The sequence below is a fragment of the Pongo pygmaeus genome, chromosome 2 (assembly GCF_028885625.2).
Source record: "Pongo pygmaeus isolate AG05252 chromosome 2, NHGRI_mPonPyg2-v2.0_pri, whole genome shotgun sequence".
In the NCBI taxonomy this organism is placed as follows: Eukaryota; Metazoa; Chordata; class Mammalia; order Primates; family Hominidae; genus Pongo; species Pongo pygmaeus.
This window is the reverse complement of record NC_085930.1, coordinates 199,591,165-199,618,796: the sequence shown is the minus strand read 5'-3', so window position 1 is coordinate 199,618,796 and position 27,632 is coordinate 199,591,165. Positions and strand designations below refer to the sequence as shown.

At 35.7% G+C, this 27,632-nt stretch overlaps 1 protein-coding gene across 2 annotated transcripts; it reads right to left on the bottom strand.

Annotated features, from left to right (window-relative positions):
- Positions 1–345: 345 nt before the first annotated feature.
- On the bottom strand, positions 346–25,944 carry CLDN16 (claudin 16). Of its 2 annotated transcripts, XM_054482317.1 has the most exons (5): positions 25,512–25,944; positions 11,342–11,444; positions 7,528–7,692; positions 3,954–4,145; positions 346–2,568 (listed from the first exon to the last, which is right to left on the bottom strand). In XM_054482317.1, exons 1-5 carry the CDS (start codon positions 25,833–25,835, stop codon positions 2,435–2,437), a joined length of 918 nt encoding a protein of 305 aa, XP_054338292.1. In that variant the 5' UTR covers positions 25,836–25,944; the 3' UTR covers positions 346–2,434. The 2 variants fall into 2 exon arrangements, with proteins under 2 accessions (XP_054338292.1, XP_054338293.1); XM_054482318.2 differs by lacking the exon at positions 7,528–7,692 and having other exon boundaries at positions 613–2,568.
- Between the last annotated feature and the right edge of the window lie 1,688 nt (positions 25,945–27,632).

Sequence of the window (27,632 nt, the reverse complement as noted above, 5' to 3'; positions counted from 1 at the left end):
AGCATTGCCCAATTTTAAAAATTTTTTCTTTTCTTGTATTGCAATTAGTAGCCATGCCTAAATAGTAGTACCCAGTATTTCATGAGCTATTTTAATGTTTCAATCTAATAATCTTACCTGTATATGATTTTGGATTATATCACTTTTTTTTCTTTCTTGCCGTGTTACATCACAACCTGTCAATTATTACAGCTTCATCGTTTAATATTTGTTTTGTTGTTCACTAGTTGCCATACAAAGCATAGTCTTCTTTATGCTTTATTTTGGGAAGCGTCATTAAATTACAATGAATTAGGAATGAATGTTTCAAATAAACTAAAAAAACAAATCTTGACATTCCTCCCATTACATACAAAATGTTTTAATTGAGAAAAAATTCAAAACAGTCACACATATCAATTATCATCATGGTTCTCTGAAATGTTTTCTTATACAAACGAAATATTTAAAATGAAAAAATTACATTTCTAAAATCTAATTAACTAATTATTTTTGTCCTGCCTTTCCCCAAAAGGATTTCAAGAGACTTATAGGAATATATAAAACATGACAGATAATAGAGTATAAAGTAAAAATGGGAATAAATGTTAAAAACAAATATTGAGGGGAACAACACAAAATTAATTTGAGAATGCATAGAATAATGATCAAATAACTAGTGACTATGATTTACAAATATTTTTAATGTCAATTACACAGTTAATAAAAATGAGACAGTTAAATCAATTGCTGTTAATTCTTCAACTAGATTGGAACTGCTGCAGAGAATACTGTTAAAAGATACTGTGGGAAGTAATAAACAGCAATCTGGAAACGTTAATTCACGTAGTAGGAATCATAATCTCATTTTCACATCATTCTTTGTTCTTTAAATTTGAAACACTTATTTCAAGGTCTTTAGAAATTTACAACTTAATTTCTTTTTTTTCAAAGAACTAATTTCTGGGTGAGTTGATATTCTTTTCAGGTACTGCAAGGGTACCGTAAAGGTACTAATGTTATTAATGTGAATGACAAGTAATTAGAAGACTGGAAATTAAATTTTACAAACATTTTTAAAAACGCTACAATTAAAAAAATTCAAGATGGTTACATTATGAATATGAATGAAATGTCATTAGCGACTTCTTTAAATGTATACGTAATTCTATATTTTCCCCAAAATCCACATTTAATGAGGAATATTTATTTATTTACTTATTTATTTTTGTTTTTTGAGATGGAGTCTCACTCTGTTGCCAGGCTGGAGTGCAATGGTGCGATCTCCACTCACTGCAACCTCCACCTCCTGGGTTCAAACGATTCTCCTGCCTCAGCCTCCCGAGTAGCTGGATTACAGGCGCTGCCACCACGCCCGGCTAATTTTTGTATTTTTAGTAGAGACGGGGTTTCACCATGTTAGCCAGGATGGTCTCGGTCTCTTGACCTCGTGATCCACCCGCCTTGGCCTCCTGAAGTGCGGGGATTACAGACGCGAGCTACCGTGCCCAGAAGCAACATTGATTTTTTTAGTAAAGTCGTGAACCTTTATTTATTTATATCAAAATATATTTGTTGAATTTGGCCATATGTTTAATATATTGCTTGGTGCTGATGATTCAGTGGTGTGTGGGCACTTGAATTGGTGAATTCTAACATAGTACATTACAATAGTATTTGGATGTTTAATCCATAAATGAGTAAATTCTCCGGTTGAGCTATTCTGTAGTCTAATCATTTGGCAATATATCAGCAAAGCTAGAATAGTGGTGAAATAATATACAGATCCCTTATGTTGTTAGTGAGGTAGAAAGTCACCACGAGCTCCAGTATCATTTTAGCATTTGCCTTTGACATTTGGGGGCGGGGGACAGCTCTTGTCTTTAACTCTCACCAGTGGCTGGTATACGAAGTTGTTATTTCCTTTTTCTGTTTTAATACAATCAGAGATGGTAGGCATTGATATACTAGTTTGAATTTAAAAGAATAATCTTCCTCAAAATTATCAAATAATTCACCCACTTGTTAAAAGTACAAAAAGTGAACCAAAATCCAGGGAGAAAAGTAAATTTGTTCATCTCTTCAAAGATTAGGGTCCCTGGCCTCTTTTGAAATTGCTTTCTGTTTAAGTATCATTTCATTTTAATATTACTATGTCATAATCTCTAATAGCTATATAGAAATTACAAACAAACATTTCTACATCCTAGCAGACTTATCTTAAAATATAGGGAAAGTGTGTGCATAAGGTGGAAGGTTAGCAGAGAGAATGAGGGGAAAATATAAGAGCAATAGAAAGAAAAAGTATAGGAGAATCAAACATTTTAATTAAGCTAGCAATTAATTTAATTCGATATGAATTCTAAATAACTGTTCCTGGATTGACTTACTATTTTCTCAATGTAACCATATTGATTGATTAAATCATATGCAAACACACACTGAGATGTGCATTTTACACCCTTGTGTCTACAGCATACATTTTGGCCGTCTCTGTGCGAGGGGCTGAGTATGACTTGGCCATGGAAACACCCGTGGCTGAATAGGCTTTCCTCACGGAATAAGGATAGTTTCTCTCAGGTCCAACATCTGTTTGAAAGAGATATAAAAATAAGTAGAACTCAGTGAACTTGGGAAAATTATAAAATACCATTTTATATGTTCTTCCTCAAAAGGAGCAAGACTATAGATACTCAAAGAAGGTATCATTTTGGAACTCTGAGAAGAATCCTAGAAGACAATTTAAGATTTTCATCCTGAAAGTTTCTTTTAGGTTTAAAATTCAGCCAAGTAGATTTCCTGTTATTTTTTTTTTCTTCATCAGAAGAGGTATTCCCTTAGTTTTTTAGGTGGTATTTTTAGAAACCCAACATAACATGTTAAATTCTTTAAAAAGAAATATTTGGGTGGATCTTAGTCCGCTTCTCAGTTTAACACTAAAGATACATTTAGTTGAGTGGATGAAGATATATATGCATATATAATGGTAATACATCAAAATATATATACATATATATAGAAAATACACAACTACAACCATGTCCAATATTCAAATGTATAATTGTTATTTTAATGAATTACAATTATATGTATATCTACATATATGCATACAATTATAAAGGTATAATTGTATATATACATATATACATATATGTATAATTCTAATATACATATACATGTGTGTATATATACATACATATACGTGTGTATATACATACATATACGTGTGTGTACATACATATATGTGTGTGTACATACATATACGTGTGTGTATACATACATATGTGTGTGTGTGTATACATACATATACGTGTGTGTATTCCTACCTGTTACCATTAAAAATTCCAATTGTTCAAGGGCATCTGAATTATAATACTCAAACATTATTACCAAGTTAGTGTTATATTAATTGAAAAAACCACAACTACAACTGTGTCCAATATTCAAATGTATAATAGTTATTTTGATGTATTACAATTATACATATACATATACATATATATGTATACATACATGTTGTATACATATATATGTATACATACATCGTGTATACATACATGTATACATATATGTATACATACATCTTGTATACATATACATATATATGCATATACATATGTGTAAATGTGTATACATATGTACTATGTATACATATATACAAGGGTATATATACAGTATGTACATATGTGTATATATGTATATATGTACAATTGTAATACATCAAGATAACTATTATACATTTGAATATTGGACATGCTTGTAGTTATGGATTTTATTTTTCAATTAATATAGAACTAACTGGGTAATAATGTTTGAGTATTACAATTCAGTTGCCCTTGAACAATTGGAATTTTTAATGGTAATAGGTAGGAATTCAAATAAATAGCATTTTTTTTCTTTTGAAATTTGTTTCCACTGGATTGGGAAAAATGATAGTGGAGGCAAGGAAGTTTGCTATTTTATTTTATTCTTACCTTTAAAAAGATATAAGCAGCAGGTGAGAACAGCTCCAGCCAAAAAGCAACCCAGAGACCCAGCCATTCCAAGCCAACAGGACCAACCAAATTTATATTGGATACCAAGAAATATATTGTGCAAAACCAAAGTAGAACGTTCCACATACACATCAACAGCATACCACACAGAGCCAATGATTCCTGGGGTACCTGAAAGAAAGGGAGGATGCAACAAATAATAGGGAACATTTTCTGAATTTAAATCCAAAAATACCTGCTTACTACCCAAAATGGCTGGCATGATTCAGAGAGGTAAAAACAGTAACATGGATTCATGGGCGACCCAAACTTTGGACACTTCTTCTGTCTCTTCCTTTTGCCTTCCATCTTGTATCTTTTTAAAATTTTATCTCAGTTTATACATAAAGAAAACACAAAAATGAAATAATGCAGTGCTCATCTGTTTGTGTAAATCGAAATTCATCGTTATGGTTTTCCTTGATTTTCCTGTCTTTCCAATGCCATGTTAGTATTGTATAAAGGAAAATACTAAAACAAAACCAAACAAAACAGAAAAAGAATGTAGTCTAACGCAAACAACATAGAGCATATGTTCATTCCATACTGATTTTTAAATTGTGAGTAAATATCATTATGAGTATTTAATGCTCCCTCTACCCCCTTTTGAAGCTATGCCAGCTACATAATCAGCACCCATGTGAAAACTGTTTTTAAAGTCACTGATTTCAGTGTCTTGAGGCCAAACACAAATAATTGAAGTAAAAAATGTTTTTATTTTCAAATAAATCTTTATCTATTACCCCCACACCATATAAGAATGGACAAAAATGTTATTCCCTTTAAATACATCTCCACAGATTAGCCTCTCTGATAATTAACTGGTTTGAAATGACGCCACTAGAGTCCTGTTATTTTAAAGGTATAAATTGCATGTCGAAGCCTAGATGCAATGAAGAAATGTGGTGAGTTGGAGGACAAAACACTGAATTAAAAGTGTTTTTAAAATACGTACTCTCCACATGCTCAATGCCTAGCAGAAGGCAATTAGAAGAAATCAGTAATCTATATGTTGTCTAAGTCTGCTTGAGTTGGATTTTCAGTTATTTACTTGTAAATTGTATGCTTACTGATATCCTGAAGCTGTATCAACGTTAGTGTTAAGATCTCGCCCATCAACACCCAAATAACTGGATCCTGCTTTTCCTTCATTTCAAAGTTCTGCTACTCTGTGCTAAATTAGATGCATGTGTTCACAAACAATCTCTTCAGATTACTTTCCAGAGTTGTTTTACTGTCTAATGAGATAAACATTTGTCTTTCCCAAATCTAAAAAAATAAAATAAAATATGTAGTCTCCAAAAAATTCTACATTTTTTTCCCTAGAGAGTCTGTGATATCTATTTAAATCACTATTTAACTGTATTCTTCTCCTAATTGTTTAATGTAAGAACTTTAAGAAGGACCAGACAGGCTGGGCACGGTGGCTCACACCTGTAATCCCAGCCCTTTGGGAGGCCGAGGCAGGCGGATCACGAGGTCAAGAGATTGAGACCATCCTGGCCAACATGGTGAAACCCCGTCTCTACTAAAAATACAAAAAGTAGCCGGGCGTGGTGGCGGGCGCCTGTAGTCCCAGCTACTCAGGAGGCTGAGACAGGAGAATGGCGTGAACCCGGAAGGCGGAGCTTGCAGTGAGCCGAGATCACGCCACTGCACTCCAGCCTGGGTGACAGAGAGAGACTCCGTCTCAAAAAAAAAAAAGCCAGATGATAAACACATAACCTTTAGAAAACGCAGTATATGTTGCGATAGCGTTGCTATAATACCATTATCTGCAGTTTTCAGTTAGAAACTCCTTTTCTAAAACTTCAAAACAGATTATAGACTTTAAAAAATAAATTTTATAGCACACTAATTCTAAATAATGTTTCCAAAGCTTAGGACATGCTTTGTCTTTAATTTAGTTATTTCTTCAGTCATTCCTATCAGGATTTTCTTCAGAGACTTATTTTTTAAATGTTATTTGTTTTGTTGTTTTATGTAAGATGGGTTATTTACTGATGATGCCTCAAAAATATTCTGGAACAAAATTGTATAGCCGTAAATAATTAGATTAAATAATGTTTAAATCTGTTAAATGAAATACATTGTATGTTAAAAAGTTCTATGCTGTCAGTAAGTGGGATAATGAAATAAATGACTTACAGAAGGGAAGAATTCTAAATTTTTGTAACTTTATAATACAATCTGAGGATTATTAGGATGTTGACTTAACGTTTCTGTGTCAAAAATCAGGGAGGCCCAAGTTCTGAGCATATAAAGGGTTAGGCAGTCAGCTAAGAGTTTGCTGCGCCCACATTGCATCTTCGCCATAGCAATTCAGGCTACATGTTACTACCTTAGCTTCATGCTCCTTTGCAGATCAGGAAACAGAGACATGGGTGAAGATATCACACACACATATCTCCAAGTGTTTTTAGTTCCAAACTCCATATCGATCTACTACCCCACACTGCCTGGTCAGGCTCCCACTTACATTTGCTTTGTTAGCAGACAAGATTTTTCCTGCTAACAGACAAGAAGAAGACATTATGTTGTAAAAGAAGAGGACTAAGCTTTGAAGTTGAAGACAGACCTGAATAAAGTATCATTTTGCTGTTTCACTAATAAATACTACTTAAAGTGTTTTTTGATGTGCTGTTTATTAGTCAAGCTTGACTAATAAATATGTTTGACTAGTCTTCAGAACTTCAATTCTTTATCTGCATCTTAAGTGAGGATAAAAATATGATCTGTTTATTGTTACATTTATGAACAAATGGGTTAGCACGTGGGACAAGTTTAACATAGGACTTGGCACAATTGTTAGTTTATTGTTAAAAAGAATTGGTGGAGTTGGTGGTGGTAGGTACAGGTAAGGAGGTAGAAGTTTGGGGTTTACTTTAGGATTTTAACTTTAGTGATAATCACAAAATAAATTATTTTAAAAATTGAAGTTATGTAACTTTTTAAATGGCCAAAACATAGTTTTAGAGCTTTTTTTTTCTTTATTTCTTTTTTTTTTTTTCCCCTGAGACATAGTCTTGCTCTGCCACCCAGGCCGGAGTGCAGTGACGCGATCTCTGCTCACTGCAACCTCCGCCTCCTGGGTTCGAGCCATTCTCCTGCCTCAGCCCCGCCGAGTAGCTGGGACTATAGGCGTGCACCACCATGCCTGAATTTGTATTTTTAGTGGAGATAGGGTTTCACCATGATGGCCAGCTGGTTTCGAACTCCTGACCTCAAGTGATCTGCCTGTCTTGGCCTCCCAAATTGCTGGGATTATAGGCATGAGCCACCACACCCGGCCTGAGAGCTTCATATTTTGCTCTGAGAGATTAACAAAAGACTAATTACCTGACTTCAAAGCTAAAGTTAGGAGGGCTGGTAGATGTGACCTTTAGTTTTTCAATCTAGAAAAGGAAGCCACATATAATCTGAAAATGAGCAGCTTCAGCACAACACTCTCCTTCACCTCAAGTCCTTAGCAGAGTCTCCCTACCCCCTGTTCCTAGTCCAGCCAGACCAGTACCTGCTATTAGTAATGTGGTTCCAGCAACAAAGCAGATGCGGACTTTAATGTATGGCTCATCAGGGAGGAATTTCACGCAGTCAAGACCAAGGAGCAGGGTGAGAAATCCAAACCCAGCTAGAATATCTGCAGTAATCATCAACGCTCGAGTTACCACCAGCTTCACTGGAAGACCAGGGCATATGGTTAAAGCAGAGTCAGAAGAAGGAACCATATTAACTCACAGAGACATAGCAAAAAAACCAGACAAGTAGGTAACGTTAACATACCCTGCCGGTAAAAGTCAGACTTTGTATGAACTTGAACATAAGTACCCCTAATGTTTTCATAAAACTAAAAAATATGAGATTATTGACACTATTGCTTGTTTAACCACAGTTCACTACTTAGTTTTGTTGTTGGTGTACTAGCAGAGAGCATCCTGGTAGATAGTGGAAACGAAATAAATATTTTCCTTTTTGCCTCCTGCTCTGGAAAACGTCTCATTCACAAATATTGTAGCCGATTGCTGAATCGAAGGTAGCATATCTGTCCTACAAAAATTTCTTAATAAATATCGAATAAATAAATAATCACTTTAATTGTTTAAAATTTTATTTAAAAATAATAATTGGCTAAAATTTGTCACAGAGAAGCAGAATAAAATATTTCAAGACTTCTTTTTGCCAGTTCAGGATAGAAGAAGTCATAAGGAGATCTTTAGCAGAAGGAGAGTTAGTTTGTGTTATTAAGTAGAAGGTAATTTCTGGAAATTAGATCATTTTCTCTTTCAGCTATTTAAATCATGACTCTTCTTGGCCAATATTACATATTAAGCCTTCAACCTTGCATTGTCAAATGACCATATTTTAAAGCTACAGACAATAAGAATATATGGTAGACAGTCCAGGAAAGACAAGATCAGGAAGATGAAAGTGGAACGGTAGCAATCATCTTCTGCAGTAGAAGCATCTTCAACTGTGAAAGCCTCTGGAACTCTGAGTTACAGTTATGCTGAGCTCAACTTAGGGAAATCATATCTCAAATAGAAGATTAATTAACTTAAATCAGAACTATTACTGTTCTAGCTGGCTGATGGATAAGGGGAATAAAATTTATTCCTTTTATGGTACAGCAATTATGGTTTATCTTCATATTGATCTGGGGTTTCCTTGTATTTTAAATAATTTTTATCCAATGGTAGGTAACCTTAGGGCTTATTTGGAAATGTGTTGCTTGCAAAAATGCAGCCAATATTCCTTAACTTAAAATAAAAATATTATGACTCATCTGAGAGAGAAAATCAATGCATAAAATCAGCCCCTACCTCATTGGTAGGTAAACATACTATCTATAATTATCTTAATATATATGAATATTTGTCTCTAAAATGGAATTCATAAGACCTCAAAATTTAGCATTATTTCAGAAAATTTAAATGTTCCAAATCTAAGACTCATTGTTCTCAAAATTTAGGAAAGATAAAAATAGGTAACCTATTAGATAGTACCACTATTTCAAGATATCTTCTTGATCACTAAATAGCATATACAAGTAGGCCTCCTACTCAGGGCCCTAAGCCAAAAGGTTCTTGTTCTTTGGATGGACTCCTTTGAAATTTTCCAAGTACCCTTTTGAAACCTAGGACTACCTGGGACCAGCTATACCGTCAGGATAGGGTGGTCTGAACTCATCCAAACTCTTGTGGGCCTACATCTTCTTCCCTTCGGAACTCTCCAACTCCTATCCTACATGTAGGGTCTCTGAAGAGCCTGTGGGGTGGACCAGGGGCCTCATGGCCAGCCTGGCTCCAGGAGGGGAGTTCTGAAAGCAGATAGGTCATGCTGGCCAGAGAGAAATTTCTTTTTCTGGGATCATGTGAGATTTGACTGCCAGAATGGTGTTAATATGCTGATTTGTGGGGACTCAAATTATCTATATCAACTGGAGCCATGACAAACATATCTGTCTGGATTAAACACCCTAAGTATACAGGACAGTGGGAAGAGTTATCTAATTGTAGCTGTATGAAAGATAGCAAAAAGTAAAAATAAAATCCTACTTCCTCATATGTAACATCCTAACCAAGAGAGTATAGATGTGTCATTTTCCTAGAGTACATTTTTATCTCTGCTGTCTTTAAACATGATAGAATTTTTTAAAGAAAAGTAATGGGTCTTTAGTGTATTATTTGAAAGTAATAGGTTAAAAAAGGGAAAAATGTGATAGCACAGGTCAAAGATGAAAAAGGAACATATTAAGTATAAACAGTGGTTTTCTCTATGTGGTGAGCTTATGAGTGATTATATTTTCTTCTTGCATAAATGTATATAACAGTATTTAAAAGTTTGAAATTTTTTTAATTTTTCATTTTCTTATCAGCTTATGAATTAAAATCCATTTTAATGAATTTTTAGAATAGACTAAATGTCCATTCCTATTCAGCAAATAGTGTTTCTTCATAGGTAGAACTAGGTTAGCACAGAGAGGGGAAAAGAAAAAGAATTAAGAAAATCCTTTTTAACAAAAATAAAACAAAGGCCTTATGAACTATGTTTTAAAAAATGTTCCAGACACCCAACTTTTAAATAGCAGATGAAGAATTTTAGAGCGCTGCTGTTTTTAAGTGCTTTCTCTGGACTGAAATAGAGGTTCAGGGGAAAAGTCACATTCCAAGGGTTTAATTTTTTATTTATCTTGAGAAAAGAAGTTGCCTTATGGTGCCATCACCCATCATTTGCTTTGAAAGAGAGTAAAACACTTTGCTTTCATAACAGAACAGATGTTTCTTAGCAGGGTTCAATGTTCTTATAAATAAACAAACACTATGGAGAAGGATTGAGAGAATCAACAGTAAGATTTTTAAATTTAGGAGATTTCTTTATTCATAGCAACATGGGCTCTGCTGACATGTAACTATAATTTATTTATTATTTTATTTTTGAGATGGAGTCTTGCTCTGTCTCCCAGGCTGGAGTGCAGTGGTGTGATCTCGGCTCACTGTAACCTCTGCCTTCTAGGTTCAAGTGATTCTCCTGCCTCGGTCTCCTGACTAGCTGGAACTACAGGCTCCCACCACCATGATGAGCTAACTTTTTTTGGTAATTTTATTAGGGATGAGGTTTCACCGTGTTGGCCAGGCTGGTTTCGAACTCCTGACCTCAAGTGATCCACCCGCCTCAGCCTCCCAAAGTGCTAGGATTACAAGTGTGAGCCACTGTACCTGACTTTAACTATAATTTAAAGCTAAAAGTAAGGAAGATAAGGGAGCCAGCTTCAATATTGCCTGTAACAGTGTGTCACATGTGTTGGTTTTTTCTTCCACTGATCCCCATAGTCTATGTCTCTCCCTCTGGCTGTCTGCCTCTTTCTGCCTCTGCCACTCTCTCTTTCTTAGCAAACCTTCATTTGAAATAACTGTAAACTTTCTATTTGAACTAAGTCATGGCTTAAAACATCTCTGAAATGCTTTCCACTTAACCTGTCCAGTCTAATAATAAAATTACAGCACCCTAAAGAATTCATTTTGATTAAAAAACCATTTACTGTAAGCCTGCTGTGTATGAAGCACTATGCCTGGCCCTTTGAGGGACAGCAGAAATGAATAAGATAATATTTTTCCCTCAAGGAATTTACAAATATATGAGAAAAGAGAAAATGTGCTGAAGTATATATTTCAATTCACATTTCCGAGATGAGATCAATTTCTAACCATTACAAACTGGACCGAGCCTTAATATAGTACAATAGAAAACAAAGCACAAAATGGAAACCTGAACTCAGTTTTCTGTCCCTTTCCCATCCTGGCAAGCAGTGAGATCTAAGGCATACGTACAGGGATGTTCCGCAAGTATGGAATCGTACTCATCACAGGTGCGAATCCCATCAAAAGCATTTGTGACGCATTCCCACCAGAGGCCTCGGCATTTTGTGCTCACCTAGATGTTAGAGAAGACACCATGTGAAACAATTCATGCAGGCACAGTTCAGCTCCCCTTGATCAAAAAGAGAAGTTGGTGGTTGTGTTTGATAGCAAAGTAAGTGGTTACATGCGTGATCAGAACTTCATTTACAACAAACAATGCATATTAGAATATTTTCCCTTAAGCACTGACAATTGAAGCCTTTCTGGGCCAGGAAATGAATCCACTTCCTCATGTAGTGTGGGGGTAGAGAAATAAGTCATGTCTGGAAGAGATAAAACCAGAACTAAATATATTTAAATATCTATGGCTGCTTCCACCATTGAGTTATGGTTATGGAAAAACATCATTTCATGTCTCTGTGCTGATATTTACTCACCAAAAAAAATATATATATATATATATGTATGTATATAACAATAGATGATAACTGTTGACACCTTGAGTCTATTAAAAATATATATTTTTTCTTTATCACAAATACTGGGTTCCTTGAAGAAAAATATTATCTTTATATATGAAGTTTATAAATATAAAATAATTAGCAAAGAAAACCAATAAATGAAAAGATGCCAATAAATAAAATATATAAAGGCCCCAAGTCTTATTTCTTTCTCCAATGATATATTATAAATGCTTAAGCTATGTAATGGATGTAAGCAAATTGAGCATTAATTTCATACAACTTGACAAAGGTAAACCATTTTTACTTGGAAATGATGTGCAGATGAATCTAAGAATCCACTTAGAGCTAAAAGGTACCAGTTCCCTGAAACTTCTCATACTTTATCTACAAACCGTAAGTCACAATAGATTTCTTAGAATCATAAACATGCCAACAGAAAATAGTTTCAGGTGTTCTTGATAGAGCTCACGCATATGGAACAGAGCTAATACAATTGTTTCCTCTGACCCAGTTATGGGTTCAAATTACCCTGTGTATCTGGGAATAGTTTAGTAAAGTTTAACTATGAATTATCTTGGAAAATAAAAACTTAATTTTTTCCGCAAGAAAGAATAAATAACAGAGCAAGGTGGGATGAGGAATGCAAAAGAAGGGGATTAAATTGCTGTGGGGAGAAAAAAACACATAAAAACACTTTGCTTTGGAAAATAAAAAAATATTCAGGAATACATGCACTGTGAAACTCTCTGCCTCATGCTATTTTTTGAGGCCGTGTTATGTGCCAGATAAAATTCTACTGCTTGCAACTTCATCGCGATTCTGAATGTTTTACCTCTATTACTACTTTATATGTAAAATACTTATAGTTGGTAATAATTATTCAATACAGAGTCTATACCATAAAGCAGTTACTATTTAGCATATTATTATTTTTCTTATTTCTTAAGGTACCTTAAGAGACATTATTTATCATCCATTTTACAAATGAGGAAATTGGGGCACGGGAAAGTTAAGAGATAACCCCAAGAAAGCATAGTTAATGGAGAAGATAAGACTCAAACACAGCAGTGTGTGGGTGTGCTCCTAAGCATTGCAGTGTATTTAAAACCCATTCGTTATGATCCAACAAATCTCACTACTGGGCATTCATTCAAAGGAAAGGAAATCAGTATGTGCGCACCTCCATGCTCTTTGTGGCACTATTCACAATAGCCAAGACATGGAATCAAACTAGATATCCAACAACAAGGCAATGGATAAATACAGTATGGTACATATACGCAATGGAATACTATTTAACAATTTAAAAATGAAATTCTTTTATTTAAGTCAGCATGGATGGAACTGAAGGACATAATGTTAAATGAAATAAGCCAGGAATAGAAAGTTAAACATTGCATATTTTTACTCATATGTGGAAGCTGTAAAATGTTGATCTCGGCCGGGCGCGGTGGCTCACGCCTGTAATCCCAGCACTTTGGGAGGCTGAGGCGGACGGATCAAGAGGTCAGGAGATCGGGATCATCCTGGCTAACATGGTGAAACCCCGTCTCTACTAAAAATACAAAAATTAGCTAGGCGTAGTGGTGCGTGCCTGTAATCCCAGCCACTCGGGAGGCTGAGGCAGGAGCATCGCTTGAACCAGGGAGTCGGATGTTGCAGTGAGCCGTGATCGCGCCACTGCACTGCAGCCTGGCGACAGAGCGAGATTCCGTCTAAACAAACAAACAGAAAAAAAACCACGAGGTAAAAAATAAGACAGAAGATACTGAAGGCTGGGAAGGGTAGGGGCCAGGGAGCAAGGAGAGATTTGTTAAGAGTACAAAATTGCAGCTAGATAAGAGGAATATGTTCTAGTGTTTTATACCAGTGGTCCTCAACCTTTTTGGCACCAGGGACCGGTTTCATGCAAGACAATTTTTCCATGGAACCACTGGGTAGGGGGTTGAGGATGCTTTTGGATGAAACTGTTCCAGCTCAGATCATCAGGCATTAGGTGCTTGTAAGGAGCATGCAACCTAGATCCCTCACATGTGCAGTTCACAACAGGGTTTGCACTTCTATGAGAATCGAATACTGCTGCTGATCTGACAGAAGGTGGAGCTTCTGTCCACCATTAGGCGGTAACGCTCGCTTGTCCACTGCTCACCTCCCGCTGTGCAGTCCAGTTACTAACAGGCCACGGACTAGTACTGGTCTGTGGCCTGGGGGTTGTGGACCTCTGTTCTATAGCACTCTAAGATGGCTGTTGTTAATAACGATACAATTTCAAATAGCTAGAGAAAGGATATTTAATGTTTCCAACAAAAAAATATAAATGTTTGAGATGATGGGTATGCTAATTACCGTAATGGGATCACTATACATTATATGTATCAAAACATTACTATGTACCCCATTTAAAAAGATGCATATGTGCTAAAAAATTGTTTAAACAGTTACAAATGTTTAAAAACAATTTTTTTTTGAGGCAGAGTCTCGCTGTTTTCCCCAGGCTGGAGTGCAATGGTGCGATCGGCTCACGGCAACCTCCACCTTCTGGGTTCAAGGGATTCTCCTGCCTCAGCCTCCCGAGTAGCTGGGATAACAGGCATGCGCCACCACGCCAGGCTAATTTTTTTTTTTTTTTTTTTTTTTTTTTTTTTTTTTTTTTTTTAGTATTTTTAGTAGAGACGGGGTTTCCCCATGTTGGTCAGGCTGGTCTCCAACTCCTGACCTCAGGTGATCCACCCACCTCAGCCTCCCAAAGTGCTGGGATTACAGGCATGAGGCACCATGCCCAGCCTAAAAACATTTTTTTAAAAAGAATTCCAAATCCATTTTAAGATAAAGTAATCCAGAACTGGGTATTGGATGATAGCTTTGGGTGAAGTAAGCCCTAACTTGGATCTCATCCCAAGGCTATTATTCTGCAAACTTCACCTTGGCACGCTCCTCCTTAGGTTTAAGTTGGAAACAATTCTTGGACTTTCTGGAGGATTATCTGACCCTGTGTAACACAGAGATCAAAAAATCTAATGATAAACAGCTATCTTGTGAAATTCAACGCACAAATTTCTAAATAATGTGGACATCTAAATTTATATATGCATTACACAGAAATTAAATTTATATATGCATTAAATATTAAATATAGATTGACACTCTTACCATCTATGTTTTAACCTTGGGGAAGATCTTACCTTTTTTGATCCTCAATCTCCTTATCTGTATACGGGAGATAATGATAGGATGGTTATAAGAATTAAAAATTACAAATACACACACAATATAAATGATATGCTCAATAAATAAAAATAGTGGTAGTAAAGTGCTTAAACATCATAATGACTTGAGTAGTGGCTGTGTTAGGCTAACTAACCACAGTGAAGGTGGAGAAAGATGGTGGCCCTCAGAAAGATATGTCCACATTTTTACCACCAGTATATGACCTTATTTGGAAAAAGGATCTTTGAAAATGTAACTGAGGACCTTGAGATCATATTGGGTTATACAGGTGGGCTGACAAATTTCATTATAAGAGACACATGCAGGAGAGAAACAGAAAAGAAAGATGCAATGTGACCTCTGAGGCAGAGACATTGGAGGGATACAGCCACAAGTCAAGGAATGCCCACAGCCACCAGAAGCTGGAAGAGGCTAAGAACAGATTCTTCCAGAACTTTCAGGGGCAGCGCAGCCTTGCCAACTTCTTCATTGTAAGCTTCCAGTCTCCAGAACTGTGAGAGAATAAAGTTATCTTTTGTTAAGCCACTGAGTTTATGGTCATTTGTTACACCAGCTGTAGGTAACTAGTATGTTAGAGACAGTTTGTACAGAACTGCTATATCATAACAGAAAACAGATCTTCTCAAAGCTGACTGCCCCGCAGTGTCTTAATTAACAGGAACACGCTGTATCCAGTTCACTTTAGCTTGAGCTAGGTGATACAAGTTTGAAGCCACTGTGCTGTAAATCAGACGGCGACTGTCCACAATTTCTTACTGTCTAAGCCAGCCACTGAAACAAACTAGCCTACTATGGTCATTCCTGTCATACATGACGTTATTTAGAAAGTGATCTGAAATGCATATTCAAAAATTCTTATTTTACACTAATAAGAGTATTTCCATCTTGCCAAAATAATTCAGTAGTGGTATCAGTTTCAAGGCTATTGATCATTTACCTGCAATGACCATATTTAGAAAAGCAATGAGCTCATTAGAGAAAACAAGGAATCCAATTTCATTAGGTATTAATGCTCAGGGGCACACTATTAGATGGCTTGGTATTCACACTCAGTTAAGGTACGTGAGAATAGTGGCTGTAATTAACTAAACTTCTGTGTTAATATAGCACTTACTGGAGACACCCTTAAAGGTGCCTTTGTGCACAAAAGACAAGGTTACAATTTTTCATGTTTTTTATTATATTTAGGAATGCTCTCTGGTATAATTTATCATCTTCATTTACTTATTCCTCTGTTGTAAAATGGCTTATGAGAAACTAAAAAGCAAGCAAATCCAAATTCTTGAAAATTTTAAGACGGGGTTCTTAAAAAGCAGGCTGATGTTTAAAATATTACAGTTAACCTTTCTTAAAGGGTAAAAAATGCAAATGTTAAGTAATAACTTTTAATCTGACAGAGTTGTCCGAAATAGAGGATTCTAAATTTAAAATTTCTCCGTCTAACCTGCAACTTATATATTAATAAATAACATTAAAACAATGCTAATTTGTATATTATTTCAATGAATATCTATTGTTCCTAAAAGTGACGAGTGGGTTATCTGCTAAATGGAGAGAGGTAGGTTTATTTAAGGTATGACAATAAAGTAGAAGTCACAAGCATGAGGAAAGCAAAAAATCTCTTAATTAGTTGCCAATAATGTGTAGAGATTTTACAGAACAGTTCAGATTTCAGGGATCCCTTAGAAACTTGGTCAGTCCGGGTACCTGAACTCACCAATCTCACAAAGCAACAATTGGCTGCTCCCATTTAGGTGGGGCTCGGGCTCACCAGGTTCCCCAGAGATCCTACCCAACCTCCCTCTCTCATGAACGCTGGCTACTTGGTTCCTTAAGGCGTTTGAGTTTTCTCCTCCTGGTATATACTAATTATACTAATGAGAATAACTCTCCTTGCTCTCCACCTGTCAAACTTCTACTTATTATTCAAGCCCCATTTTAAAGACTTTTCATTAGCCTCCCCACCACCCAAGTCTCTCTAGCTGGCATTTATCACTTTCTACCCTGAAATCCCACAGGAATTTGTCAATATTATTATAGCATTGAAAATACTGCATTATCTTTTGTGTGTGCAATGATAGGCCATCTGTCATTCTTCAAACTATATTTATTAAATGCCTGTCATTTACTAGTCAACATGCTGACTATATTAATGCTGGAGATACAGTGATGATAAACATGGCAGCTAGCTTCAAGGAGCATACAGTCTCTTATTCTTGATACATAATAGGTGCTTAATAAATGTTTATTGAGGATAAAATCTCAATTTTTCAATCAATTCATATACTCTTATTGGAAGTTTGGAGCAGAAAATGGTTATTATATGCATAGCTGCTACTTAATAAGTGCAATTTCTACTCAAGTAAATAAACAAAACAGCTAAATCCAGAAGCCAAAAAATTATTATTTAGACTGAAGAGCTTACATTGATTTGGTGTCATTCTGGACCTTCTTTATTCAACTGGCTCTGGAAAGTGATTACTACAGTACTAAAAATAAGTAGGATGTCACTTAAAGGTGTTAGGAAACCACAGAGATGATGACTCTTCCAAGTAGAGTTACAGTGGCATAAATTAGTTCCTTAATCCTAGGATTTCTTATTCTGGACTCTATAGCAGTCTCCCATGAAGACTTCTCTATCCTAGTCTAACCTAGTTTCTCTTTTGTTATCAATCTTGAAATATCAGCAGCAACAATTTTGCCTGCCTTGTATTTTTATATATCTTTTGAGAATTAGAAACACTAAAAAATACTTGAGAATTAGAGACATTCAACAATGTTCTGCATTTATCTCTTCTCTGGTAACATAGGAAATTATGTCTGTGTGTGTGTCTGTCTATCTATCTATCTATCTATCTATCTATCTACCTACCTACAGAGAGACAGAGAGAGTAAATATACACAATAGATTTTGTAAATGTTTATTGTTGGTTAACCACTATCAAACAAGATTATTTTTTGTCAATATGCATTAAGATTATAAATGTACAGACAACTAAAAGAAAATAAGCTATTAAGATATATTATTTTAAAAAACCACCTTGCATATACAAATTATAAGAATTTATAATTTTCACACCACTTTACTATCCATGTGGTAATATATTTTAACATTGAAGATGTGACTTTCCTACTTAGATACCTACTTAGTACTTACTTAGATATATTTATTAAGATATATCTTAATTTTTTAAAATTAAATTTTTTAAAATATCAAAAGTTTTAATAATATTGTAGTAAATAATGTTTGACTACTAAAATTGGAAACATTTTCAATTTTAACATAAAATACATTTAAATTTTTCAACCAAGATCCTGAATATTTTACTTTTACATTTTATATTATATTTTTTGCTATCCCAGGGCCTAAATGGAGTCAATACAGGCCTTAATAAAGATGAGGGAGCAAGACCAAAATAATCATAATCAATGTTGCCTTTTCTTTTTACTCTATATCCTATATTTATAAGATATGAAAGAAAAACATGACTTTGCTAAAATGTATTTGTTTCAGTTCTGGTTATTTGTGGAGCACTGGCTAAAGGTATAAATCATAAGAAATGGGGTAATAACAACTTAGTAGAAAAATAAAATTTTGTGCTCTTCACAGGTATATGACCTACGTTATGTATCTGAACTTTCTAAATATTTTCATTTTAACATTTTTAAGTGGTTACACATGTTAAAATGTTTTCCTTTTAAAAGTATGGCATTACAACTTTGTAATGATTATTGCCCAGTGATAAAGATCACAATTTATGTTGAGTAAATTATTACAAATTATCAATTTCTTTTTTCTCTCTTTTTTTAATTTCTCTCTTCAAAGCACCAAGCAAAAAGCCACATTCTCTAGTCCAGAATATACTCTTCATCAACCTTATTAGATATCCCAAGAATCAGATTTTTATTCCAATTTTATTTTTAAAAATGAACCAAATACATATCCTGAAAATATTTAAATTGTATCAAGATATGAAATCTTGCCTTTAAAAAAGGATCATTTCATTACAGACATACTTCTTATTTAAGGTTCAATGTGAGATTTTCAATAATCACCTCATATTATATCATTAATATATTCATTCTTTCAACAGGTATGCTAAGTGTGTTACTAGGTGCTCTATCAACTCATGTGAGCAAATGCATCATGAGTTCGCATTAATGTACATCCTAGGTACTTAGGAAATCATGAGATAAATAAGAGAATATTTGTAGCCTCAAACATCTGCTGAAAGAGTTTGAAATCAATTGGAAAGTTAAAAAAATGTATATAATCAAAGGGCATGCTGGATATAATAATTTTATTATTTACTTTATGTTTAAAAGAATTGTAATATTAATGCAAATAGAAATCCCAGACAAGAACCTGATTATACAGATAAAATAAATACTAATGTGAGCAACTTTGTTTTGAGGTAATAAAATTTTAATCTTACTAGTGCTCAGTATATAGCAGGTTCTCAATAAATAATTAACAAAGATGAACTGAAAATGAAATCTTCTTGTGAAAACACTTTTTCCTTTTTATAATTGAGAGATCAGTAACTACTGTGTGAGGAAACTATTTCAGTGTAAATAATTAAGAATTACATATCTTGTAGTTAACATATTAACAATGTTATTATCTCATAATTTATTTTGTTTGTCAAATGTGAGCATTTGATAAATAACCTTCACTATTTGACTTATTGTCTGTCTTATTTCCCTGGTCAGACAAAAAGGAAATAGATGTAAATATAAAAATGGGTGGCCAGGCGTGGTGGCTCACACCTGTAATCCCAGCACTTTGGGAGGACGAGGTGGGCAGATCACCTGAGGTCAGGAGTTCAAGATCAGCCTGGCCAACATGGTGAAACAAAAAATACAAAAAAATTAGCCGGCCGTGGTGGTGCTTGCCTGTAGTCCCGGCTACTCGGGAGGCTGAGGCAGGAGACTCGCTTGAACTCAGGAGGTGGAGGCTGCAATGATCCAAGATCATGCCACTGCACTCCAGCTTGGGCAACAGAAAGAGATTCTGATTAAAAAAAAAAGGCAAACGACAGCTTTAGAGAAGTAAACAAAATTTCTCCAAGAGAAGTAATACCAAAAATAGGAATAGAATTTAAATCTTATATTTCTCTGTTCAGCGAACATTATGCAAAATGTCATCTCCTTCTCCAGAACAAAAACAAACCAATAAACTGCAAATAGACAATAATATATCTAATATTTAGTGGCTGATTCATATCTGCCTGCTACTGTGGCAAATGCTTTAGATACACAAGCTCATTTAATTCTCACAAGAAACTTACAATGTGTGTATTATTATTCTCTCATTACTGAATAGGAAATGTGGTTTATAGCTATTTAAGAGTCTGTCTAAATTCATACAGTCACTGCCTGGTAAGGTGGGATTTAACCACAGGTCCCTCTGATATAAAGTTAAATCTATAAACTTCTCCACTGTAAAGAATTGTGTTCCTACCTCTAAGTATTGTATAATAAGCTAAGCAGAAAAAAATAGTAGGATGGTTCAGGGACATTGCTCCATGAAGGTTTCTGTATAGACACTAATTTTCATTCATTTAAACTCTTGGTGAGTAACATCACCACCCCTCCAATTGCCCTGGATCAGAAAGGTGGATTTCAACTTTGACTGTGTCTCTTCATCACCTACGTCCCCACATGCAGTCAATTATAACTCTCATCAATTTGACATTTTTAGAGTCTCCCATATTTCATATTTCTTCATGCTTGCTGCCATTCAAGTTCAGACCACTATTGTTTCCCTTCTGGTCTATAACAAAAGTCTCCTAGTTGTTCTCCCCATAGCTCATTTTACCCTTCCAATCTCTCCCCACAGATAGCCAGAATGATTAATCTTTCTAAAATACATGTACATATTGCTTACAGTGACAAACCCTTGCCTATGGTATAAGGTCTATATTTTACATACTATGCAAAACTCTTAATGACCCAACCCCTGTATTCTTTTCTCTAAACTGGAAATTCTTACTTTGATGAAATATACAAAATACCGCAAACATACAATGCTCTTGTACCTTGATCTCAGTTCCTGCCATTTCCTGAGCTTGGAATACTCTCTACTTCTCCTGCTTCACTCACCTGTTCTTCAAGTCCTAGTTCAGATATTTCTTCTTTTGGGTAGCTTTCACTGGTTATCCAAGACCAAGTGAGCCACCCGCTTAGGGTTTTCATTATCATAGTGTGTGCTACATGGTGCTATAACTGTCAGTTCACCTATTTGTCCCACTCACTACACTGGGAGCAGCCTAGGGAGGCTCCAGGTCTCATCCTACTTCATAACCCTGTACCCACCATGTTGCCAAGTATACAGAAGTTGTCAAAGATTATTTGTGAAATGACAAAAGGTAGAAAGAAAAGAGAGAGAAATGAAGGGATAAAGAGATGAAGGAGAAAGGGAAAGAAAGAAAAATAAGGATATAGGAGGGAAAGAGAAGGAGGTAAGAAAAGGGAGGAAAAGAGAGAGGGAAGATAAAGAAGAGGAAGAAAGGAACAAGGAAATGAAGGAAAAAGAGAAAAAAGTTGGAATGAAGGAAGGGAGAGTGTATGAAGTTACAGAAAAATGGAGGATACTCCCACTAGATTCCCAGTGGAAATGCCTGGAGAAGCGCCAGACACCACCAGTCCATTAGTGAGTGTCCAACTCTCTGGAGTTTCAGACAGTCATGGAGATCTGATGTTAAAAAAAAAAAAAAAAAAAACTGAAAAGGACCTTAGAAACAACTGAGTTCATCTATATAATTGAAAAAACTGAGCCAAAGACAAGAAATGTGACTTGCTTAAAAGAAGGCAGTTAATAAGGGTTAAGATGCAAACACACGCTTGAAAAATCTCAAAACCCAAATTCTCTTCTCCCCATCAGTCTTCTCAGAGACACAAATGAATCAATAATGACAAGAGCAGGATGGTAGCTGAGGGCCTCTAGTCACTGATTTAGGGTTGTGCACATTGTAATTCTGTGTGCTATTTTCTTTCCTAACATTTTTACCTAATACAAAGAACTTCATTTGAGATAGGTAGAGTGTGGTAGGCAAAAAGAATATCTGAGCTTTTTCTGCCTCCTGCTTTGTGTTACCCACTTTACTCCTCTAACAAGCCCTGAGCTTTTCCTCACTTTGCACTTTTGCCACTTTGTCCCCTTATCTGAAAGGCCCCTGCTGCCATTTCTACAATTTGAAATGCTTTACATTGTTTCCAGGCTTTGCTCAAATGCCTTTTCTTTCATGAGACCTGCTTCGATGTCCCTGATAGGAAGTAATCATCGCATATTTTCTTCCCCAATGATACTTCGCTTATTTCTTGCTCAAAATATGAATTTATTTATGCTTTTTATTATAGTTTCATGTGTATCTTTGTTTTCCCCTCATTAAATGTGCACTCCTGAGAGGCAGGAGCAATTTTTGCTTTATCTTTGTCTCTTCTAGTAGGAGTAGCATCATTCCTTTTATATGATATACTAGTATATATTTTTTATACTGAATTGAAGCACAAAACTCTTCTTCTAACTCCCGTGCCAATATCAACCAAAAAAAAAAAAACAAAACAAAAAAACAAAAAACAAACAAAAAAAAACTGGAAAAGTATAATACTCCTTCTTATTTAAATTGTCTATTCATATTCCTTTTTTTCTTAAAAAATCAAAACAAAACAAAACACTTGTTTCGTTGACTTTTGTCCAACAATTGATTAAAGTGAGCTGTTGTGGTGGTTCACTCCTATAATCCCAGTACTTTAGGAGGCCGAGGCAAGAGGACCACTTGAGGCCTGGAGTTGGAGACCAGCCTAGAGAACAGAGAAAGTCCTTGTTCTTACAAAAAATTTTTAAAATTAGCCAGTTGTGGGTACATGCACCTGTAGTCCTAGCTACTAGGGAGGCTGAGGTAGGAGGATGACTTGAGCCTAGAAGTTTGAATCTGCGGTGAGATATGATCGCACCAGTACACTCTATCCTGGGTGACAGCATGAGACCATATCTATAAAAAAATAAAATAAAAACATAAAGTGAGTTGTTATACGGACCAAAGGTGATATATAAATGAGGATGGGGGCAAGAAAAGAGAAGAGCAATTGAGCTAGTATCATAACCTTCAAATTTGTGGATTATGTAACTTTCTATCCTGGCCTGTTGAAGTAGCAATTATTATAAGATATTGACAACTAAAGAGATTGTTGAAAGAGAAGGAGGCCAGATTTGTTACAGGGTTTCTTCTTCTTCTTCTTCTTCTTCTTCTTCTTCTTCTTCTTCTTCTTCTTCTTCTTCTTCTTCCTCTTCTTCTTCCTCTTCCTCTTCCTCTTCCTCTTCTTCTTCTTCTTCTTTCTTCTTCGTTTTTTTTTTTAGATGGAGTCTCGCTCTGTCGCCAGGCTGGAGTGCAGTGGCACAATCTCGGCTCAGTGCAACCTCCTCCTCCCTAGTTCAAGCGATTCTCCTGCCTCAGCCTTCTGAGTAGCTGGGACTACAGGCGCCTGCCACCACACCCAGATAATTTTTGTATTTTTGTTAGAGATGGAGTTTCACTATGTTGGCCGGGGTGGTCTCAATCTCTTGACCTTGTGATCTGCCTGCCTTGGCCTCCCAAAGTGTTGGGATTACAGGCATAAGCCACCATGCCCAGCCTCTTCTTTTAAATATGAAGGCTTCTTGGGAATATTATAGCAATACATTTTAAGTATGGGAAATAAGAAGGAAGCTAAGAAATATTAACTATTTTTCAAGGTTAGAAAGGGTTTACTTGAGGTGTGTAGCCTGGACTGCTCATTCCATTCGTTTTAACTAGAAGTATTCTTTCATGGGACAGATGGCAAATTGGTTGGTTCTACTAAAATGAAAGAAGACACTTTAAACTCCAGGACTCTCAATCTCTCTCTCAGCAAGGTTTGACCCTTTCTAAAACTATTTCTTATCAAATGAAGTTAGCAATTATGTCAGCTTAAGCAGAAAGACTTTTAAATTGTTTTAGAAAATATTTTAACAATGCCCCTAGATGGGATTTTACATTTTTTCACATTTAAAAAAACATAATTACAATTATGCTCAAGTTCAACATATTTCTGTATTCATCACCTACCACTGGCCGTCTAGATAATGGCAAACTAATGACAGTAAAACGTTTTATCTGCACTTTTCCCTGAGCACTGTTCAAAGGGCATTTAATTCATTCTCTGCATATATTCACGGCCAGATAAAATGCATCACCGGGCTCACTTATAGCAGACATCCTTTACAGTAGTTCAATTCTATCACAATTTTTGGAAATGTAATTTTCTAGCATTAAAGAGGTATTCATAACTACATTGGTTTTGAAATGCCATGTTCAAGTCAGAGGAAAATTAAAAGCAAGAAAAAGTGTGCAGCAAAAATAATGCAGAGCAAAATAGAATGATTATTACTTTCCATTTGGAACTCCAATTTGAGAGTTTAATAAAGAAAATTAGAAGAAAAATATATAAACTCACTCGAGTATCTTTCCAAACTTTATAGAGGTGACATTACAGCATTTGCTAGGGTAAATTGTTCCCCTCAGGATGCACATCAAAAAGCAAATTGTTTTGCTATATACTCCTTTTTTTGAGCTCTTGAAATATTGTTTCTTTTTCTTACCTGTGTTTTCCTAAGCCTCATTAATGAACAGCAGCTAATTCTAAAGATTTGATTTTTTACTCAGTTCTGCCTCTCTCAGATTCCTATGGCCACAGGTAATGCTTTTGAACCTCAAAATTACTTCTTTCTGAGCTTCTTCAGCGAGAAAAATAAAATCCTCAAATATGAACCCACTCACTCATCTTTTGAATAGTAGTCAGTTCCCAAGAACAACTCATTTTAAGGGAGCATTTAAATCCATGCCTGTCCCCCGTACATTGGGATGCACTGGAAAGACATTTTCTCCCTCAAAACATTTTCTTTTACTTGGAAATCATTAAGATAATGTTTTTGCCTATTGCATGTTAATTGGGTAGGTTTTGCAGGCCTTGCATTTTCTTTCTCAATGTTTTAGATTATTAATACTCCTTAAAAAAAGTCTATCACACTATTCTTAATTCTGTCATCAAGAGTAAAAAATTTATCTTAGAAAAAAGGGTGGTACTGAAATGTTACTCAATATGATATATGCAGCAATGGAAGATGTGAATTTCTGGAGGTCTCAGTATCAGAGATCACTTAATTACCCTTGTGTAAATTTATCCTTGTGAAAAACAGAGGAACTATTTAGTAACTTCATCTGTTTAATGGGATAACAAGAGCTACCTCATATATTAACTATGAGGATTAAATGAGCTAATAATGCAAAGACTCAATAAATAGTCCATGTTGCCTATTTTTGCTATCATTAGCCTTAGTAAAGATACTGAATGTTGTACATGGCAGTTGGGACTTAGCGAAAATTTGGGCTGGGCTGGATCATGAAAAGAAGTTGCTATTTTCTTACCTCCAGAGAGTCATCAGCATTCACCATCCAACAGTCAGTCCAGGTGGCCACAATCAAAAAGCCAGCAGAGAAAAAGGCAAAGAAGCAAGCGATGTATTGGAGAAGATCCCTCATTGTGGCAAGCAGCCCATCCAGATGGCAACATGGGCAGACACCAGCCCTGACCCCACTTAAGTGGTGGGTGTCAGTCTTCTGTGTTTCTGGTACCTGGCAATGTGAAAATACTGGTCTTTTACTTTTTCTCACACCCTGCTGCAGGTGTCTTGAGTTGCGGTAAGAATAATACAAACAGGCTGTAACCAACAGTGGGGTCCTGGAGGTCATTATCCGAAGCAACCAGCCTCCAATCAGAAGGCAGGTCAGTGCAAGGGCTGAGTGTGTTTCAGGTGGGGGAGAGAGGAGTTCTATAACGTTTTCTGACCCAACTGTGGGCTAGTGGTGGTCACCAGACCAAGTGCCAGTGCCAAGACGGGGGAAGGAGGAAGGGTCCCACCTCATGCTGGAACCTGTAAACTGATCTTTCTTAGGCCCTCTAGGGAGAGTGAGCTATTCTCCTCCCCCTCAGAAGAAGGCTACACGGTTGACTGAGTGTTATTTTATTGTTAGGACTATTTTAATATTCGCCGACTACCTTAGACAGACAGGCCACTGGCGAAACTATGCTAAACAAGTGCTTGCTCAAGGGAGTCTGCATTCCAAAGTGTTGCGTAGAACAGCCCCATGAAGGATTTGTAGCACCTGGGCAGTAGGGACAGCCAAGGCTCCTAACCTTTCAGCATCATAGAATGGGAACAAGTGTGCATTTTAATGCAGACAGCTCTGGGTGGAAATCCTTGCTCTGAATTTATGGTCTGAGAGCCCTTGGGCTGTAGTTTCTGAAAATGCATGTATTAATATTTTCCTTATATAATGTTTGTTCTTCATATGAGGAATAAAAGATATTGTGCCTGTAAGTCACTTAGAATAGCATCTGTCAGTAATAGCTAAATGGAAAATATTAACATGACTAAGAATTTCCTATATTATTACTTTTCCCTCATGGACCAATGTTTGAAAATGTGTCTAATGAAGAAAAAAAAACTGTTATATTAGGAAGAAAGTTTGGTTTTTTTTTGTTAAAAAAAAAAGTTTTTAATATATAACAGGGGCAACTGGAATTTTACCTGTATCTGAATAGGTATCCTTAATGGGTCTAAAAATTTCATAACCAATACTCTTTAATATGCTTTAAAAAGCACATATATCAACGTTTTCTCTTCATCAGGTAGACTTCTATATACTAAAATAAAAATTTTGAATGAGAACAGTAAAAACAAAGTGGTGATTCTTAATGTAGGAGAGAATGTCAAAGGGGAGACAGAGTGAGAGAAAGAAATTGGGAGGGAGAGAAAGAAAGGAGCAGAGAAAAGTCCAGAAAGAGGTAATCACTCTGGAATGAATCAGCTACTAAGATACTTATTTTACCAACAGCTCATAAAAGGATTACTTTTTTCATTTGAAACTTATTTGATAATAATATACAGTATAAAATGCTAAAATCAGTATTGATAAACCATTTTTCAAAATAAACTTTTTGTGACTAAACTTTGTTTTTTAATTTTAATTCATTTTATTCAAGTATATAAAATGTAAATTTAAATGTAAAAGCTGCATGGAAAACCACAGGTGGAATATAAGCTTAATTATTTCTATATATAGGGTCTACAGTACCACCCCTGCTATCCAGAGTTTCTCTTTTGAGGTTTCAGTTACCAGTAGTTAATCACGGTCTGCAAAAATTACATGGAAAATTTCATAGATAAACAATTCATCAGTGGTAAATTGAGCACTGTTCTGAATAGCGTGATGAAATCTCAAGCCATCCCACTTCACATGGGATATGAATCATCCCTTTGGCCAGCATTTCCACATTGTATGCACTACCCACCCCTTAGTCACTTAATAGCTGCCTCGGTGATCTGACCCGCTGTTGCGTATAGTGTGTGTAGGATCCAGTACTGTCCTTCGTTTCTGACATCCACTGAGGGTCTTTGAACATATTCCTCAAGGAGAAGGGGTGATTACTGTACACATTAGCAATCGTTATAACTATCTGTGAGGTACATTACAGATGCTTTTATT